Genomic DNA, 20392 nt, shown 5'->3' with positions numbered 1-20392 from the left:
CTCCATATAAGAATTCTGTCTAATCTGTTGTTGTTGTTGTTGTTGTTGTTGTTGTTGTTGTTGTGTGAAAAAGATGATGTACAAACAAATTGTGAAGGATATGAACACCTGGAAGTTAGAGGTCATCTGTAACGACAAAAAAAATTTTAATTTTTGGAGGGAACTTGAAGCTGCCCAATATATTCAAAAATTTATTTGAAAATTTAATTAAAACCTCTCCAGTTTAATTAATTTTACACAATGTGATATCTATCCCCACGTTACATCTCTATGATAACTAATACAAAAGTAGTTAGAACTAATTAAATCAATCGATCAATCAAACATGTCTCGCGAGAACGTTAGCAACAGATTCATATCATCTGCTCATGACAAAGATGGAATAGAAAATACTCTTGCAAGGTAATCTCAAATCAATGATGAACAAGAAGAAGAAGAAGAAGAAGAAGAAGAAGAATAAGAAGAATATAATCAACTGTTAACACAAGTGTACTGTACTATATATATATATATATATATATATATATCAAATCTATAGAATGTTAGGAAATGATAGTATGTTTGGTGGAAAGTTGAATATACAATTTTGTGGAGAATGTGGAGAACAATGCTCTAATGCCTATCAAGATACAAAGGATAAATCAACATTCTATTGTAGACAACATTATGAAAAATTGGTTGGTCCTGTTTGTGAGGGTTGTTCAAGAGGTATCGTGGGAGGGGAGACTCCTCAGGTGAATGGTACTAAAAAATATCATCCCGCATGTTATAATGTCGATCACTCTTGTCATCGTTGTTCATGTCCCATCGTTGGAGCATCGACCGTCTTTTCTGGTAGACAATATCATAACAAATGTTTTACTTGCACCTATTGTGACACACAACTCAGCAACACTACCAGTGTCGATAGGTTAGGTCGTCCATACTGCTTTAAATGCAATAGTGATCTAAGTGATCCAGAAAAGGCAAAGTTTATGAATCACTCTGGCGGTGCTACAATCACTGTCACCAATAAAGAGGCAGAAGAGAGAAATAGAATAAAAGTTGAAGTGGCCCAAAATGTACAGTCTGGAAAAGAACAATGTCCAACCTGCCACAAAACAATGGTTGATCAAGGTGTACAATTTGCTGGTCGCGTATACCATCAAGATTGTTTTGTATGTAACAAATGTAAGATTCCAATTGGTGGACAATCATTTGTCAACAAATCCGGTGTACCATATTGTCAACCATGTGGTAAATCTCCTTCAACTCTTTGTTTTGGGTATGTAATAATAATAATAATAATAATAACTTAATATATATTAATATTTCTCTCTCTCTCTCTCTCTCTCTCTCTCTCTCTCTCTCTCTCTCTCTCTCTCTCTCTCTCTCTCTCTCTCTCTCTCTCTCTCTCTCAGTTGCAATCAACCAATTACATCAAGTTTTACAGTTGCATTAGATAATAAATATCATCCTCAATGTTTGGTATGTTCTGGTTGCAAAAAGGATTTAAAGGGTGGTTATGTCCAAGTTCAATCACAACTAATGTGTGGAGTATGTGCTGCCAAAGCACCATCAGTCACTACAACCACCTATTCAACTGGAGCAAGAGCTAAAGGTTTGGTAGTTGACCCACGTTCAGGAAAGAGAACCTATCTTTAAAAAAAACAACAAAGAATTGATTGATTTCCAAAATCAAATGTATTATTATTATTAAAACTAACCTTTTGTATTTATGTATTAAATTAAATTAAAATTTGATTTATTTATTTTTTTTGGATTGTTGACTACACCAACATTGGTCAAAAAAAAAAGTGATCTTCATTCATTTACACGAAAAAGACTTTACAACAACAAATCATGATCAGCAGCAATAGAATCATCAAAAGTATAACAAATACTATCATTTCAACAAGACAATCATCATCGTCTTTATCATATATACCAAATAGAAGATGGACAAGTTCAAATAATAGCAACCATAATAATAATAATAATGATGTACATTTAGTATTTTATACTAGACCTACATGTTCATTATGTTTAGATGCAAAAGAGATATTATATCCAATAGCAGATGAAGTGAATGAAAACAAGGAAAACATAGCATTGAATAGAAAGATTGTAATCGATGAAATCAACATTGACTTGCCACAACATCATCAACATCATGAAAAGTGGAAATATGATGTACCGGTTGGAATGATTGGATCAAAGATCGTATTTAAACATAGAATTAATGATCTAGACAAGTTATTCTTTGATTTGGATCAATATCTTAATAAACCAATCAATAATAATTATAATGATAATAATAATTGAAACCAAAAAACACATACATATACAATGTATATCAATGTGGACTGTCCATCATCATGATCATCCACGATTAAATTAATTGATTATGATAAATGGAACTATACTATATACTATATACTTTCTATTCTATATAGAATAAGAATCATCTTTACAAACTTTATGGAATATCTTTTGGGCAGCATCAGTCATTACATTCTCTACGTCTTCTTCTAGACGTAACATATTTAATCGTTGTTCCAATTGTCTCTTGAGTACAGTATTTGTGATTGGATTGTTGTTTTGGTTGTTTAAATGTTTTTCAGTCTCTATGATACAGTTGTTGATAAGTTGTTTTCTATGATTCGATGCATTCTCTAATTGTGTCCACACTTTTGAACATTCACTCTCTGGTTCTCTTATTTTATTTACTTCATATGCGAAATGATCTAGATCATATTTGAACCAATCAGTAAGTAAGTAAACTACATGTACTATCTTTTCTATAGATACTAAATAAACATACCATTTACTTTTCGAGCAAAAGACAAGTAATCTTTCAAGTCTGTATAATTACATGTTTTCGGTGGTAAAGGTATAACTGTATTACTAATATTATTACTCATTTTCGATACTTTGAAAATATAACCAATTTATAGATAAACACTTTGACCAACAAACAAATATATGAGTTATGCAGATCATCGTCAATCAATCTTTTAAAAAATATATTCTATTGGACAATAATAATAATAATTCGCTGTCATCATCATTCATTGTCAGCAGTAGTAGTCTCTTTCTTTCTTTATGACTATCGATAGATTAACAGATAAAACTATGTAACTGGTTATTTCTTTTGACAATGTTTCTCCTCCACTCCAATAATAATCATTGGCTAGCCGATATTCTAGAATTCGAGGAAATAAGAAATTCTCGCTCAGTCCTGGTGGTTGTTCGTTTGTCCTCATTCATTCACTAAACAACAACAACAACAATAAGATACTATCTTATCTATTTTTTATTACTATTTATTTATTTATCTATCTAAAACAAACAAAACGAATGGAATCATCATCATATTTAACATTATCAAATCATATGAACGATCAATCATGGAGAGATGCATTACAAGATGAGTTTGAAAAGCCCCATTTCAAACAACTACAACAAACACTAAACAAGATGGTGACAGATGATGGTGAAACTGTCTTTCCATCGATTGGTAATACATTTACTGCATTTAATTTGACACCACTTGATCGTGTTCGAGTAGTCATCATCGGACAAGACCCATACTTTAATGAAAATCAAGCACATGGTCTTAGTTTTAGTGTTTTACATCCAACTCCACCTCCACCATCCCTCAAAAATGTAAGAGTTACAATTATTGCAATACAACAATATCACATATATATATTTATTGACTCTCTCTCTCTGTTTTAATAGATTTACAAGGAATTAATTAGTGATCTTGGACAAGATAAATTTCAAATCCCCAATCACGGCAATCTGGAGGTATGGGCACAACAAGGTGTATTGATGCTCAATGCAGTTTTAACTGTAACTTCTGGAAAGGCCAACTCTCACGCCAAGGTTGTCGGTTGGGAAAAGTTTACTGATCGTGTTTTAGAAATTCTAAATGCTCGTGTTGGACAACCAATAGTATTTGTTTTATGGGGTCAATATGCCATCAAGAAAGCAAAGGGTATCGACAAGAACAAGCATCACGTCATTGAAAGTGGTCATCCTTCCCCACTCTCTGTTAAACATTTCCTTGGATCAAAACCATTCAGTAAAACAAACCAATTCCTTCAAGCTGATGGATCAACTGAAATTAATTGGTCATTATAATTGTATAATAAATAATAAATATATTTATATTTTTTTAATTAAATCGCCATTATTATTATTATTATTAATATTATTAATATTATTTGTAATTGAATTGAAATTAATAATCTATTTGAACCACTTTTTTTAAGAATTATTATAGGTTGAATATTATTATTATTATTTTTCAAAGTTTGATTAATGATTGATTTTATAAACTTTAACTCTTGAATTAATTCGGAACCGTATGATTCTAATGCTGATCTTGTTTGGAGTTTTTGTTCTGGTGATAAAGTAAGGTGTGACTCGACAAGTGAATTGTGTGATATGATTCGAGACATTAATCGTTGTAGTTTAAATGCAGTGGTTGGATTGCCAAGTATACCTGGGATTAGTCTAAGATTATTCCAATCCATGTATTGTGTCAAATCACATGAATATCCTTTGCATGAATCCCTAGGTAAAGTAGGGTCGATACATAATGCCAAGACACATCTCACCTCTTGTCTGCAATGTTGATGTAGACAAGAGTGTGGATTGAGTGAAAACACTGTATCACAACTACTATTCAAGTAGCATTCCAAAAGTGGTAGTAATGTGAGAACACAATGCCTTCCCAAGCTCTCTGAAACTGTCGTACAGTATCCAACAGAACTCGACCTATCACATTTACAATATTCCCAATCCAAACAATCCTTTGGAAAGAAACATGTTTTATAACTTCTTTTCTCTATTTTTTTACATATTCCAAATAATGATCCATCAACATTTACGCACTAAATTAAATAAAAAAATAATAAATAAATTATTTCAAATATATATATATATTTAAAACATACAAATTCATTATGAGAAATATCACAATTTAAATGATACCTAAGACATAATTCACCAGCATTAATTTTTCTTACACATGTACCAATTCTACTACGATTGGAACTAGGTCGACAAATACCTTCACCATCAAAACATTTTGTAAAGTTTAAGCTAAATACTTCGCATTCTCCATCTTTTAATTGGAGGGTTCTACATTTTTGTTCATCACAATATTGTCCGAGTGGACATTGTGAATCAAATATACATTCCACATCATCATATTTTTCAAAAGCACAATGACCATTTAAACATTTTAATTCAAATAAACTAGAGAGAAGAGAGAGATAGATATATATATTAATAAAGATTTAATTTTTTATCCAATGATATTTATATATTAGTTTACATACCATTCATGATCATAAGTACAATTCTCACCAATGGAAGCATAATTAAAAGGTGAACATATTTTAGTACCATTTGGATAGGGAATACAAAAATAGCCTTCCAACTCATTACAATCGTTCCAATTGTTACATTGTAGACCAGGTAATATAGATGGTACACATGAACCATTTGAACAATAAGTAGCTGCTCCACATAAACTATTGAAAAAAGGGAATTAATTAGTTATTGATGGATAAATAATGATGGTTGTGGTGTCTGTGGTGTTTAGTCAAACAACATACTTTCTATCGGCGTCGCAAGGATCACCTAGATCTCCACATTTGTTAAACATACAAGTCATCTCTTTTGTATCTGGACGATCTAGTCTCTCTGCAATCAAGTATCCAGGTTGAGGTTCGATTGGAAAATCTGGCATCGATGTCAATTCATTTTGACATTGTACCATCATCATCATTAATATCATGATGATGATAGTTATTGATATTGTCGATTGATGAAACATATTGTGTTGTCTAGTAGTGTAGTAGAAAGTAGTTTGTATTGTATGATTATATAAATATACAAGTTTAAACAATCACATTTATAATCAACTATCTCTTTTAATTGTTATTATTAGTTGGGGGTCTGTGAATGAATACTGATGCTCTAGATTATACAATACTTCATAACTATCTCTCTCTCATTGACTGTTTATTGTAAGAATGTGTATTATCATAATTTAACATTTCAATCGACGATGTTTGTGTGTGTGTTTGAAAAAACTACAATAATTTGTATAATGTCATTGTTCTATTCTTTAATTATTTAAATCTCTCATATATCATATATATATATATGTATATTTATATATAGAGATATCTTTGCGGAATATTGGTTGATGAAACCGACTTGTCTTTGCTTTTTTTTTTAATTTGTTTTTTTTTTTTTTTTTATGACAAACCAGGACCCTTGCATCTCTACGCTCCGAATGTTAAGGTGATGTTTTGAATAAGTAAAACTAGATAGTTATATACTATACTATACCATACCATCATATATATATATATATATATAGTCTATATATCATTACTTTACAGTATATATTTTAGACGAGGTATGATCGATCGACTATAGTTACAACACAACATAAAATCACCACATAATCATGACCAAACACCCTCCCACACTCTCTTGATCTATGAAATCGAGTCAATCATTCGTTCATTCATTCATTCATTATCTAGTAGTTACTAATACTTTTTTAAAACAATTACTTTACATCTCTCTACTACAATTAGAATCATCATTTTATAATCATGAAAAGATTATCAAGTTTATATACAGTTGGTAAATACCATTGTCAATTCTTTGGATTATCACCAACAGGTAGTGTTGGATTTCAACAGCAGAATAATAATCATGAGCGTTATGGATTGACAAGTTCGGCATCATTGTCAAAGTTGGGTTCAAATGGTGGTTCATTAATGTCTTTAAAGAATGGTTCAACTAGACACTACTTTAAGAATACTTCAAATTTGTTTGATAGTATCTCAAAGAAAAAGGTTAGTGCTGCATCTAGTGTTTCACACTCTACCACTATACTGTCGTCCAAGGAATTGGATGATCTATTGCATCAAGCTAGTGCATTGGTGGATCAAGGTTCTACTGAAGAGTCGATTAGTCTATTGTCAGAGGCTATTGAATCGTGTCCAGCGGATCCACGAGCCTATGGTCTACGTGCCGATCTCTACGAACACACTCGTCAATATCAACAAGCCATACCAGACTATAGAAAGGTGGTAGAGTTGCTACCAGAGAGTATCCCTGCACTCTCTTCGTTGGCCGATTGCTATGCTTCGCTCGACGACTATGCCACTGCCAAGAAATTGTTGGAGCAAGCTGTTGCCCTTGACAAGGACTATCTCCCAGCTCTTGGATCGTTGGGTGATTTGCATGTAAAGACTGGTACACTCGATCGTGCTCTCAAGTACTATGAACGTGTCGTAGAGTTGCAACCACACAATCTCAACGGTCTACTTGGTCTTGGACACGTTGCCTTGAAGCAAGGCAGCACAGATAGTGCCGTCAAGTTGTACCAACGCGTTGTTCGTTTGGGTGCCTCGCAAGCAGAGTCACTCAACTATGCCACCGGCGTAGACACCAACTTGATGCGTCTCAAAAAGTCGGCAGAATACAACCCAATCTACTCGGCCTCTATCTGTCTGGCCAATATCCACGAAAGACACGGTCGATTTGACAATGCTTTGGAAGCTATCAACACGGCCATCAAGATACATCCAGGCAGTGTCTATGCACACAGCATCTGTGCCTCTATCCATCTCCGCAACAAAGAGCCACTCAAAGCCATCGATACAATCGACAGTGCTCTTCGTGTCGATCCAAACAATGAATTTGCCAAAACTATCCGTGCCGATGCCTTGATGGATATGAATCGTTTCAAGGAATCGATTGGATTGTACCGCGAGGTCATTGCCAACATTATGGAACGTGATCGTCCCGACGAAGTAAACACCCGTATAGCAATCCTCCACAACATGATTGCAGCCTATATTGCACAACTCGGTGCTCTCACCGACTCACCACTCGACATTGAATCCGATTTGGATCTCGAAAAGGAATCGTTGGCCGAAATCCTTGGTTGTCCAGAAAACCTCCAAGACCTCTCAAAGAATGCTCGTCGTCTCACCAAGATCTTGGGACAATTGAGTATAGTCACTGGCCAAGAGGAATCAGATTCCAAACGTTATCTTTTGGCCCTCATCGATGCCCTCAACCACTTGGCTCTCACTGCCAACGAATGTTTGTTGATAAGACACAACACCAAAATCGATATCGACAAGGAATCCCTTTTAAATCCAATGGAATCTATTTTATATGATTATTATTCAATGTTAACTTCTGCATTTGGTACAACTGATTAAATCAAAATAATCAATAGAATAGTTAATAATAATAATAATAATAATAATAATAATAATAATAATAATAATAATAATTTTACATACAACAAATCAATAGGCGAATATAACAACAACAACAAAAACTGGGTGGGATAGGGATAAATAATTCAACAAAGAAAAAGCCAACTATTTATTTTTTTTTTTAAACGCAAAACAAAAGGGGGACAACAACAACAACAACAAATCACATATTTCACAAAACAGGAAAACATCAATAATAATAATAACAATACAGTAGAACAACAAAACTAAAAAGTGTAAATTTTTTAAATTAGAATTACCATTACACAACAAATTACCATTACAATAATAATAATAAATTAAATGTATACATATATGTTTCAAAAACAACAATAGAAATAGTGTTTTCTTTCTTTAAATTTAATTAGTACCCAATCATATATTTATATATTTGGATTGAAGATTTATTTGGCAGGTGGAGCTTCATCAGAAAAGTTTAAATTTAATAATAAATTTTCACTGTCAACAAAGACCTTGTTTTGTGATTTAGAGATGACTTGAGCAATGTCTCTTGCAGCTTCAATCTTTCTCAATTGTAAAAAGGCTGGGTTTTGTTTGATAGAATCTGAAATCAATTTAGCTGATTGAGACTCACCCTCTGCCTTTACAATAATACTTCTCTTGTCTTGTTGTGCCTTTTCAACCATAAATCTTGCTCTCTCTGCATCTTGTTGTGCTACTTGTTTTGATTCAATTGCTGCAGCATATTCTTTACCAAAGTTCAAATGTGTCTAAAAAATAAAGATATGAATCATATGTGTCAATATATATAAGTGTGTATATATTGATTTTTAAATGTTTTCTTCTTACAATTGAAACATCATCCAATTCAATATGGAAATCTCTAGCACGATCAGATAAACGTTTGTAAATCAATCTACTAACTTGTTCTCTTTGAGTGATCAATTGAGAAGCATTGAATTGAGCTACGACACTCTTGAGTACTTCATTGACGATGGATGGGAGGACACGTTCATCATAGTCCTTTCCAAGTGATCTGTAGATAGTTGGAAGATGAGCAACCGATGGCTTTGACAAGACACGAATAGTAATGTTTACCATTTGAAGATCCTTGCTACCAGTCAACGATGCAATATTTCTTGGTTTAGCACGAACATCATATATCTCTGGTCTTTCAAACCATGGAACGATAAAGTGTGTACCTTCAGTATATACTTTTTGTTTAATACCAACAAATCTATTAAATACAATGGCTCTATGACCACCTTCAACTAGAATAGAAGAGATATTATTGAATATTATATAAATGTGATGACGACAATGATGATCACATAGAGGAAGGAAATGAGTTAGTTTATATGAAATAGAAAAGTGATGATGACTAGTAGTAGTAGTAGTAGTAGTAGTCAAAGAGGAATGTTGATGACTATGCATAAGCTATGACATACCATTCAATAAAGAGTTGTAGGCACCAACAAGAGCAACACCACCAATAAGTAGTGCTCCAATACCACCTAAACCACCTTTTGGTGCTTTGAACTTTGGTAATTGATTAACGTTTATCTTAAAGTTCATTTATCTTTCTCTCTGTTTTGAATAAATGTAATTTAGAAGAAGTATGTTGACGATCTGCTCACAGAAAATTTGTTGTCCTTTTTTTTTTTTTTTGAGGCAAAAAATTGTTCATTGCGCAATCATTATTCTGTCACTGATGGGAAACGTACAGACAGATAATTGATGTGGATAAAGATTTATTGATTAAATTAATCTTCAACACCTTTTAACTCTCCAAGAGGGTAATTTCATATTAATCGATAGTATAATTACTACTCCCGATTCAAAATTGTAGATAATCAAGCTTGTACAACCTCAGCTAATTCTGTTTATCTTTGGTGATCCCACCAGATGGTGATGTTAAAATATGATGTTATGTATATTAAATTGTTTATACAATATATTTTGGTTGCAAAAAGTACTGGAGCTTTGACAAAAAAAAATAAATAAAATAAAATCGATTGATGAAAAAAAAAAAAAAAACGAACGAAAAAAAAAAAAAAGAATGAGTCTCCTCCTCCACCTCTTTACGTTTGGGATCAGTTGATTACTCTTTTGACACTCTTCTTCTTTTACAGACGATTACTACTACTCTATCACTCTTTTAAAAAGATACAACACTACAAATATAGTTTGTGAATTTGATTCAATACTCATCATTATTGATAATCAAGTTTTAAATTAGACCGTGTTGTTAGATTCTCTATCTATCTATATCTTTTCAATCAAACAAAACAGACAAACAACCAGTACCTTTAGTACTATATATAACTATATAACAAACAACAACAAACCTACATTTAGATAAAATGTCATTCAGAGGTGGAAATCGTGGTGGATTCGGTGGTGGTAGAGGTGGTGCCCCAGGTGGTGGTCGTGGTGGTTTCGGTGGTGGAGGCGGCCGTGGCGGTAGTCGTGGTGGTTTCGGTGGTGGAGGCCGTGGTGGTTTCGGTGGTGGTTCTGGTGGTGGTGGTTATGGTGCTCAAGCTTCTGGTGAACTCGTTGGTAATGTATCACTACTCACCTTTGCTCTCTCTTAAAAGACATAGATTGATACCAATATATTATCTTTTGATAATAGTTTTTTTTTTTTTCGATTAACTTACTCTTTTTTTTTTTTTGTTTATATACATACATCAACCAACATTACATTACTATATTCTATTATTATTTCAATTCATTTTTCAATATATAGAACTTGGTACATTCCAACATGTCTGCGAAGATGCCATCGTTTGTCTCATTACACACAAGGATATCCCAAAATTCAACAACAAGGTATTCAACAAGTCACACCAAGCTATCGGATCTGTCGATGAAATCTTTGGTCCAACTACCAAGGCATTCTTTAGCGTTAAATTAGAGTCAGGTGTCCAAGCTACTTCATTCAAGTCTGGTGACGCCATTTTCATTGATACCAGTTCGTTGTTACCAAAGAGAATGTTCACTGAAGAGCCAAAGCCAAAGGCCAAGGTACCAAAGGTTCCAGGTTCCAAGCCAGCCGGTGGTAGAGGTGGTTTCGGTGGTGGTCGTGGTGGTGGTGCCCCAAGAGGCCGTGGTGGCTTTGGTGGTGGTCGTGGTGGTGCTCCAGGTGGTGGTAGAGGTGGTTTCGGTGGTGGAGGCCGTGGTGGTTTCGGTGGTGGTCGTGGTGGCTCCTCTGGAGGTAGAGGTGGTTTCGGTGGTGGTCGTGGTGGTGGTTTCGGTGGTGGTCGTGGTGGTTCTTCTTATTAAATAATATAACAAATAATAACAAATAATATACCAACTCAACTCTAATCAATCCTTTTTACAACACACTCTTTCCAACTCATCAAAACGCAAACAACAGTCAATGTACACACACACAACCTAATCGCTTATAGATCATCGACAACAATAATAACAACTACATTATAGACACTTATATCCAACAACTATAACCAAATCAACAAAAGTTAAATTTTTTTTTTACAAATAAATATTTATAATCCTTTAAACTAAATTATACGTCTTTATTATTATTATTATTCTATTTATTATTACAATGCACCTTCAATCTTTCCAAATGTAGTTGCTATAATATGAATTGGTGAAATATTCTCATCATCATCATCATCATCCTTTTCCTTTTCCTCGGGAGGATTAGCATCAAAGAATTGAGCAATAATATTACCTGTTGCTTCATGATTTGGATCATCTCTGTGATGAGGATTATTAAATTCAAAACCTTCAGCTTGAACATTGATGAGTGAGTTTCTATTGCCAAGTCCATGATCTGATAGATATTTATCGAGGATGGCAATCTTTACAAATCCATGAATCGATTTCATCTTTCTAACTAGATGTGTTTGATCTGGGATGAGAGCAGATACCACCCATTTAAACATTAATATCATATGTTCCAATATGACAACAGTCCATAGAATAGTATATGGATCATTTGTGAATTTCAATAACGTTGGGAATGAGAATCCAATAAATAATGAATTGGTAATCACTGAAAATACTCCAATCAATACTAAAAATCTATACCAATGTCCAATACCATTTGATCCTTTATATGTTGGCTAAAAATAAATAAAGAAATAATTTAATAAATTAGATATTTAACATTCTCTATTTGATTGACATACTCTTCTATGTGAATAACAAAGTTTATAAGCATCAATCTTATTTTCAAAGATATTATTAATCAATGCCAAAAGAGGTGAAAAAGGAAGAACACCAGCAAACATTGATATCAATGCAAATTGAATGATTATTTCATTAAATTCATCAAATGTATCAAACTTTGGTAAATAGAATTGTTCTTCACATGGTAGACTGGATTTTTTTGAAAACTTTGTATGTCCTTTTATCTTGTTTACATAAACTATTAATTTTCTATAAATAAATGTTTAAATTAGTCTATAATATTGTATAATTTTTGTTGTTGTTTCATCGTACGGTAAAATGAGTTCAGTAAATATACCACTAAAGAAATTGACGAGGATGATTGAGAATATTTGAAATTCCAAATCGGTGACACAACCTTTCCATAGACCAGGTAATCTATTACTATAACTACAGGTATCTTCTAATCCCTTGTCACCCCATAATTCAACATTATCCTTTACGAAACCAATATAAAATAGACCAGAAAAGGTATTTACAAATTGAAAGAGGAATAATTTGACTGTGAGTGATTGATTGAATGTACTTTGTATTCTATGACCTTCGTATCTTGTCAACCAATAGGCCAGCATACGATAGACATAATTGAAAAGTTGAATAAAGCATGCACTGATAACACTGCCCAGCGAAGTACCAATCAATTGTTCTTGAATAGCCTTTAATACTATACGAAGAGAGAAAATAGCGATCGTTGACATGGCAACCAACAACACTAAAACCGTTACAACGGTAAATGTAAATGTCATTTTTAAACTTTTTGTTCTTGATCTCTTCTTTGACATGTATGGAATATCAGTCATGTATGGTTCAACCAATTCCAATTCATTCTCTGTGAAATCCTTCTTTGTTAGGAATATATCGCTGTGATAGACACCAATCTTGTTATGACTTGTCTTGTAACTAGGTAATGCTTGTTCACCATCCCTAAAATCATTTGAATGCCAATTCCATGCATAAATTGATTGAAATCTTTTCCATACTTCTAAAAAGAATGATGCTAAAAAAAAAAAAATTAAAAATATTATTAATATTATTTCTATATAGTTTTAATTAGATAGTTTGTTACATACAAAATATACACATTAAAACAGCAAATAAAGCACCAGATATCATATATGGATCAGTTACATATTGAATGATTGATACTGGAATACCAAATAATGATAATAAAAATAATCCAAAATTATAGAAATCTAAATAAATAGATAAATAGATTAGAAGTGTACAATCGTAATTATTTAATAAACCTTTTCGATTACATACTTAGGAATAGAAAATAAAAAGATATTTCTTCACCAAAATACCTATTTGCAATATTTGATGGTAGATTGAATATTCTACCTTTGTACCATTGTTTTCTTAATATTTTTAATTGATCCGGTTGATGATAAGGGAACATTTCGATAGAGTCATTGTCATATAGATATTTTAATCGCTGATCAACTTGTAATCTATTTTCAATGATGTGCAATCTTTCAGCCTCTGTAAATAGTGTGTGATCATGAATCATACCAATACCAGATCTAATCAATGATGATTTTGCAAAATGTCTTAAACTATAACAATCAAATTAGTAATTGGTGGATGTAAATCTATTTATATTATTTCTTAACATACTCTGATTCATAAGAACCAACCAATATGAATATATTATTTTGATCCAATTCACCTATATGAACTTGAGTCACTAATTTATTGAGTGACAATAATTCAGTTGTATTTGATAGCGTTGATGTTGCATATTTATCTTTAAGTTTGTTGATTACTATTACAATCTCCCAATTCAATGGATTGTGTGTACTATTACCATTTACATTTCTACTGTTATTATTATTATTATTTTGATTGTTCTGATTATTGTCAAATAATGACATCTTATTCAATTGTGTTTGTGTGTTTGATATATATATATACTACTAAAACAATGTGTGAAATCTCATAGCTTATCGAGTGAGCCCACACCTCGAGGAGCGGAGGAAGGAGATTGATCAAAGAGTTGATCGTTTCTAAAAAAAAAAAATTAAAAATATCTTTAGGACACTACCAAATTCGGATATTAACTTTATTTATCTTTATCTATAAATAAATGTACCTTTATAACTATATATTTACCGAATGGAAACAGTTTTAAACAAAGATTTACCAAGGAGTGAATATGCCACGTCTGCAAATTGATTGGAAATTTCTACTTTATTTTTAAGATGTCAATAATCCATCAATCTTATGTCCGCTTTGGTCAATCGTTGTCATTCTTTTTAATTATATATTTATTTTTATTTCTTTTTATTTATTTGTAAAATGTCAATCGATGAAGAACAAGTGAAAACCACTTATCAAAATCTTTTGAACGCATACAACAACACTCATTCATACAGTGAAATATTAAAGAGTAAACATAACAATCAATCAATGCATATGATTATTAGTTGATTGTCATTCTAAACTAACACTCTTTTTTTTTTTTTGTATCTTGATTAATAGATGGATACTATAACAACAGTTTCTATCAAAATGCGATAGATATGTTTCAAGATGATCATCCTTTAAAAAACTATAGCACTGAATTACTTTCTTTGATGGATAAAGCATTTAGTGATTGGAAGAGTAATCAACAAGTAAACTTTTATCAAGCTAAACAATATGTAGATAGACTTGGTGGTTTGTTGGTCAATACCAATCAGAATAGTAGCATCATCGATCAGTTGCTCAATGAAAAGGTCAACCAATTCGATATACCATTGATCAATATACAACTGTCATTTAATAGTCTATTACAATGTATCACTGCTATTCATATACAATCATCTTCTCTATTACATCAAGCAATACCTCCTCCTCTTCCTCATTCAAGAGTATTATCAAATGGTATACCTTCTCAACCAACATCGTTTGCTGCTCCACCACCACCCCCACCACGACAATCAAAGTTTGATAACCCACCTCAATCCTTTGATAATAATAATAATAATAATAATAATAATAATAATAATAATAATGGATCAGCAGCCAGAGGATTAGGCTTTCAATTACCACCAAGACCATCACCAAGACAACAAGAGGATCAACAACAACAACAACAACAACCAAAACAAATAATTCAACCTATAAGACCAAGATCATTGACTCAAGGATCGATTCAACCACAACAACCAACCTTTTCTCAACAACAACAACACCAACAAGGTATTCCTCCAAAGCCAATACATCAAAATAATCAACAACAACAAATACCACCTAGACCTTTGGCATCGTTTACATCAAAACAAAATTCATCACCTCATGCTTCAACTCAACAAACAAGACCAACAACAATACAAAATAATTATAATCAACAACGACCACCACCACCAACAATTTTAAATACAAATCAATATCCACCACCTCCTCATCATTCTCCTTCTTCTCAAACACCTCAACAAACAGTGGTTATAACAGAAACTAAAACCAAAAAGAATAATGGATCATTTTCAAATTTTCTAAATTCAATCAATCAACCAGTTGTCATTAGAAAACAAATCATAACAACAACTACGACCAAATCCAACACACCTGGATTAGAAGGACTTCCACCATACCCAGGAATAGAACAATTATCAAATGATCACCGACTACACAAACTAATGTGGGACAACAAAAAGTGGAAGATTGTCAGAACCTATCAAAAATCTGTTAGAGTTGTTGTTACTGCACCAGTAAAAGTCAAAAGTCTACTCTATATACTCTCCTTTGGTGGTGTACCACCAGCCATTGACATTCAAGACCCAAGAGGCTCCTCTTTGGATATAGTTGACTCAAAAACAGGAGCATCTCTCAATAGTGTTGTCGAGGTAATAGAAGCAGCATCAGGACAATCAATCTACAGTTGCAAACTACAAATTCCAAATGGTGCACCATGTCCATCAGACTTTAATATTGTCTATACGGCTGAAGCAGATTGTTATTCAGTTGAATTGGTAGAAGCAAGAAATGACGAAGTGGTCACCGTGACAGAAGAGTTGGTTGAGAATAGTATCGAATATCGACGTGCAATGGCCAGTGAAGGTGAAGTAGTGTATGACATACCAGAATTTAAACAATTTATTGAAAAAGAACGACTGTATCGATTGACATTGGATGATGGATCATTAGAGAGTGAACTATGCTTTGCCTATCGTGTATCACTTTGGATACATTCAAATATACCATATAAACTAGATCATGGTGACCTTCGACCAATGGAAGTGGTGAGACGTCGTGGTGCCAATTGTAGTAGCTATTGTAATTTGGTATCGGGTATATTCCGTTACAATGGAATACCAACAAGAACTCTGACAGGTAGAAAATATACAGATATAACATTTGATGGAGCACACGGTAAAACTCAATTCTATATTAAATCCATTGGTTGGATTCCTTATGATGGGTAAGTCTATAAATAATGAATAACCTTTTTTAAAAACCCCTATTAATATAATAATTAAATTACTATGTTTTTTTACTCTAGAGCAATACAAGACCAAACGCAATATCATAAACAAAGATTTGGTAAAGATAAAGGAAACATGGTTATCTTCCATCTAGACACTATTTTTAAAGAGTATCCATTTGTCAAAGGGTCATTTTTGCCCTCTCCTGCAGTCACTTTTTCTGGTGACCTAGTTCCTCAAATGCCAACTCAAACTGTAATTGATATCAATTGATCGGATCAATCATCAAAAAAAAACCACACCATAGTACTATGGTTTTGTCTTGGCATTGGGTTTTGGGTTAAAAAAAAAAAAACAAAGAGATCGATAACAAAGAGTAAACCAATTTTATTTGACTTTAAGAATAAAAGGAAATGAATAATAATAATAGTAACAGTATTTATTTAAATAATAATAATATTCCATTTCGAATAATAGAAATTAAAAATGAAATAATAGATAAAATCAATATTCTATCAACATGTTTATTAATTAATTATAAAAAGGGTGTTATATCGAGACATGAATTTTCACAACAAATGAAAAGATACAATTCCAATCAAAAAGTAGAGATGTTTTTATTTGACTTGGATCTATCTATTGACCAACAATTTAAAGAAAGAGTACCATTTCAATCAAACCCCAACATTCTTTTTACAATGGAAGACTATGATCAAATATTATTACAAGCAAATCATCTTGACAGAGAATACCCAGGAATATTTGGTCAAGAATTTAATTTTGAATCAAATAGTTATTTTAAATAAAAATAAATAAAAAAAAATAGATTCTCTTAAATTATTAATTATTATTACAAAAAAATGAGATTTATTTATTTATTAGACCATTCTTTTTAGTTTAGTTGAAAACTGGAATACCCCAAAAGTGGAATGGATCACAAGTACGAGAACCCTTGTCAAGCTTTGATAAGATTTCCATGTCGGCATCATCAATCTTGAAATCCAAAGTCTTAAAGTTATCCTTGATTCTTTCTTCGTTGGTGCTCTTTGGAATGACAGAGAAACCTTGTTGGATGGCCCAACGACAGAGAACGTTTGGAATGCTTACTTTGTATTTCTTGGCAATCTCACCAACAGCGACGTCGTTGACGAGGACACCACTGCCCAATGGAGAGTAGGCAGTCAAGTGAATGTTTTTCTTGTCACAAAAGTATTTCAACTTTGGTTGAGCAAGGTATGGGTGGAGTTCAACTTGGTTGACGACTGGCTTGATCTTGGCAAAGGTCAAGAGATCGTTCAAGAGTTGTACGTTAAAGTTTGAGACACCAATGTTCTTGACGAGACCATCTTGAACCAACTTTTCCATTTCCTCCCAGGTCTCTCTGAGTGGAACATCGATGAATTCGATTTGTCCATCTTCTCCAACTGGATCTTCAACAACCTCACCAGTGTACTTGAAGGCAACTGGCCAATGGATGAGATAGAGATCGAGGTATTGGAGACCGAGGTCACGAAGAGTGATTTCACAGTGCTTACGAACATTGTGCTTCTCGTGACAGGTATTGTAGAGCTTAGAGGTGATAAAGAGATCTTCACGCTTGACAATACCTTGATCAAATACTTCCTTGAATGCTTGACCAACTTCCTTTTCATTTCTGTAACAGGCAGCACAATCAATATGACGATAACCAGTCTTGATGGCAGTCTTTACAGCTTCACCTACAACATTGGTTTCTGATTTCCATGTTCCAAATCCTATTAATAAATAATAATAATAATAAATAAATAAATAAAGTATAAGTATGGAGTGTTTGTGTTGTGTTTAGATTAGATTAGATCTTTTATAAACATACCGAATTGTGGGATCTTTGAACCAGATGGTAATTGAATAGTTGGTTGAGAAGACATTCTTGTTATTATTAATCTACTTGTTTAAGAAGAGAGATAGCGACGAAGATGATAAGAAATGGTTCAACAAAGAGTCTTGCTTTTATCACCATAGGAGAAAAACACCTTCTTTTGATTAAATTTAATTTTTTTAGATTTTTTACATTGGAGAATGCGAATCTATAGATTCTGTGTATTCGGTCGAATACAGAATTAAATATAACACATCGTTCATTTTATTCTATCCAGATAGATATGGAATTTATTCTTCCTTCTAATTCTATAGACTCCAAACCAGTTAGATAGAGAGAGAAAAAGATAGAGACTTTATTTATTATTTTAAATATCTTGTTTTTAGTTTGGACCTCTAGAAGAATAATACTATTCTATTCATATCAAATTAAGTTGATTATACTATAATAGTTAAAGTTGGTAACAATAGTTTTGGTGACCAAAAGTTTGAGTTATAGTTAGTATAAATGTCTCGATATTCGTAATGAATGACAACCATCGTCGATATCGATCATCGATCACAACACAAAAATATCAAAACACAGCTCAGCAACGCCAAACAATGTTGAGCAGACCCATCTTTGGCACCGCGATGCTCAAAAAGGTCGACCTTTTTTTTTTTTTATATTCTATTAATGCTCCTTTTTTGAAAAAGGGTAGACCTTGATTCCGTTGAAAACTTTTATTTTTACCAATACCTGTATCATTATAATTGTTGATTGGGACGAATAATAATAATATTGTTCCCTTTTTTTTTCTGTATTTATTTTATTTATTTATTTATTTATTTATTTATCAAACCAAACAGAGTTATAGTACATATTATACACCAAAAGACAACATTGTAATATTAGAGAATTGTAGATAGTTTATAGTTGGGGAATCATTAATTAGTTCATAGGTAGGTAGGTTAAATATATCTTTGCTTCAAACAACCAGCTGTATTTGCAACGAACCATTATGAATGGCACACACTCACACACACACAAATAAACTTAAAAACATCTGCAGCTTGTGTTTGGGTGTTTGCAATCAAACCCACAGTTGTTTGTTGGTGGGTACCGCCTCTCTATCCAACGATAATTAAACACAAAAAAAAGATTTATACTAAGGGGATGAGAAAGAAAGATAGAAAAAGAGTCATCATCAACAACAACAACAACGACATAATAATAAAAGAGGGTGACAACAAACACAGCTACTTAAATTAACAACACCAATTATTATACTTTAATCACAACTTTTTGAGATCGATCTCCACAAACTCATAACCAGAGTATAGCAATAACTAACTAGAGAGTTATAATAACCTGGTGGTATTGTTATCATCATTATCATCATTTCACAATTTATATGTTTCTATATTTATCATAATTATTAACTAGACTATTATTTACAACTACCCACCTCTTTATATTAGATTTCACTACTGTTGGTCATCATCAACAAGAAGAAGAAAAGAGACGATCGCCACAGATAGCTAGTGTAAAAGTAAAAAAAAAGATCAACACCCCCAGCCACTCAAAGCAAACAATAACACTTTTTAAAAGAGAGTGATCAACCAACCAACCAACCAACCAACCACATGATGAATAATCATTCTATTAAT

The 20392-nt window shown here is 32.6% G+C and overlaps 11 protein-coding genes across 11 annotated transcripts; 6 read left to right on the top strand and 5 right to left on the bottom strand.

Moving 5' to 3' along the window:
- Positions 1-325: 325 nt before the first annotated feature.
- Positions 326-1644, top strand: DFA_04864 (uncharacterized protein; the record flags this gene model as incomplete). Its single annotated transcript, XM_004360528.1, has 3 exons — positions 326-402; positions 539-1264; positions 1401-1644. 3 exons carry the CDS (start codon positions 326-328, stop codon positions 1642-1644), a joined length of 1047 nt encoding a protein of 348 aa, XP_004360585.1.
- A 198-nt stretch (positions 1645-1842) lies between these two features.
- DFA_04863 (uncharacterized protein) lies at positions 1843-2304 on the top strand (the record flags this gene model as incomplete). The annotated part of the gene is made up of 1 exon (XM_004360527.1): positions 1843-2304. One exon carries the CDS (start codon positions 1843-1845, stop codon positions 2302-2304), a length of 462 nt encoding a protein of 153 aa, XP_004360584.1.
- A 123-nt stretch (positions 2305-2427) lies between these two features.
- On the bottom strand, positions 2428-2903 carry DFA_04862 (uncharacterized protein; the record flags this gene model as incomplete). Its single annotated transcript, XM_004360526.1, has 2 exons — positions 2428-2780; positions 2804-2903. The coding sequence occupies 2 exons, from the start codon at positions 2901-2903 to the stop codon at positions 2428-2430; spliced, it is 453 nt and encodes a 150-aa protein (XP_004360583.1).
- A 436-nt stretch (positions 2904-3339) lies between these two features.
- uglA (uracil glycosylase) lies at positions 3340-4128 on the top strand (the record flags this gene model as incomplete). Its single annotated transcript, XM_004360525.1, has 2 exons — positions 3340-3648; positions 3724-4128. The coding sequence occupies 2 exons, from the start codon at positions 3340-3342 to the stop codon at positions 4126-4128; spliced, it is 714 nt and encodes a 237-aa protein (XP_004360582.1).
- A 100-nt stretch (positions 4129-4228) lies between these two features.
- On the bottom strand, positions 4229-5794 carry DFA_04860 (uncharacterized protein; the record flags this gene model as incomplete). The annotated part of the gene is made up of 5 exons (XM_004360524.1): positions 4229-4248; positions 4493-4883; positions 4947-5250; positions 5334-5528; positions 5613-5794. 5 exons carry the CDS (start codon positions 5792-5794, stop codon positions 4229-4231), a joined length of 1092 nt encoding a protein of 363 aa, XP_004360581.1.
- Positions 5795-6626: 832 nt separating this feature from the next.
- On the top strand, positions 6627-8252 carry DFA_04859 (uncharacterized protein; the record flags this gene model as incomplete). The annotated part of the gene is made up of 1 exon (XM_004360523.1): positions 6627-8252. One exon carries the CDS (start codon positions 6627-6629, stop codon positions 8250-8252), a length of 1626 nt encoding a protein of 541 aa, XP_004360580.1.
- Positions 8253-8716: 464 nt separating this feature from the next.
- Positions 8717-9848, bottom strand: phbB (prohibitin; the record flags this gene model as incomplete). The annotated part of the gene is made up of 3 exons (XM_004360522.1): positions 8717-9043; positions 9123-9544; positions 9722-9848. 3 exons carry the CDS (start codon positions 9846-9848, stop codon positions 8717-8719), a joined length of 876 nt encoding a protein of 291 aa, XP_004360579.1.
- Positions 9849-10636: 788 nt separating this feature from the next.
- On the top strand, positions 10637-11558 carry nola1 (Gar1 family protein; the record flags this gene model as incomplete). Its single annotated transcript, XM_004360521.1, has 2 exons — positions 10637-10832; positions 11023-11558. The coding sequence occupies 2 exons, from the start codon at positions 10637-10639 to the stop codon at positions 11556-11558; spliced, it is 732 nt and encodes a 243-aa protein (XP_004360578.1).
- A 287-nt stretch (positions 11559-11845) lies between these two features.
- DFA_04856 (uncharacterized protein) lies at positions 11846-14353 on the bottom strand (the record flags this gene model as incomplete). The annotated part of the gene is made up of 6 exons (XM_004360520.1): positions 11846-12373; positions 12440-12689; positions 12753-13476; positions 13550-13672; positions 13743-14035; positions 14097-14353. The coding sequence occupies 6 exons, from the start codon at positions 14351-14353 to the stop codon at positions 11846-11848; spliced, it is 2175 nt and encodes a 724-aa protein (XP_004360577.1).
- A 424-nt stretch (positions 14354-14777) lies between these two features.
- DFA_04855 (uncharacterized protein) lies at positions 14778-17691 on the top strand (the record flags this gene model as incomplete). The annotated part of the gene is made up of 4 exons (XM_004360519.1): positions 14778-14868; positions 14961-16881; positions 16963-17140; positions 17431-17691. The coding sequence occupies 4 exons, from the start codon at positions 14778-14780 to the stop codon at positions 17689-17691; spliced, it is 2451 nt and encodes an 816-aa protein (XP_004360576.1).
- A 91-nt stretch (positions 17692-17782) lies between these two features.
- On the bottom strand, positions 17783-19006 carry alrA (aldehyde reductase; the record flags this gene model as incomplete). Its single annotated transcript, XM_004360518.1, has 3 exons — positions 17783-18639; positions 18738-18793; positions 18936-19006. 3 exons carry the CDS (start codon positions 19004-19006, stop codon positions 17783-17785), a joined length of 984 nt encoding a protein of 327 aa, XP_004360575.1.
- Between the last annotated feature and the right edge of the window lie 1386 nt (positions 19007-20392).

Source organism: Cavenderia fasciculata, assembly GCF_000203815.1.
Source record: "Cavenderia fasciculata unplaced genomic scaffold Scf_Dfasci-G-o-80e12.f1-5, whole genome shotgun sequence".
NCBI classification, from domain to species: domain Eukaryota; phylum Evosea; class Eumycetozoa; order Acytosteliales; family Cavenderiaceae; genus Cavenderia; species Cavenderia fasciculata.
This window is presented reverse-complemented; position numbering and strand designations above follow the sequence as displayed.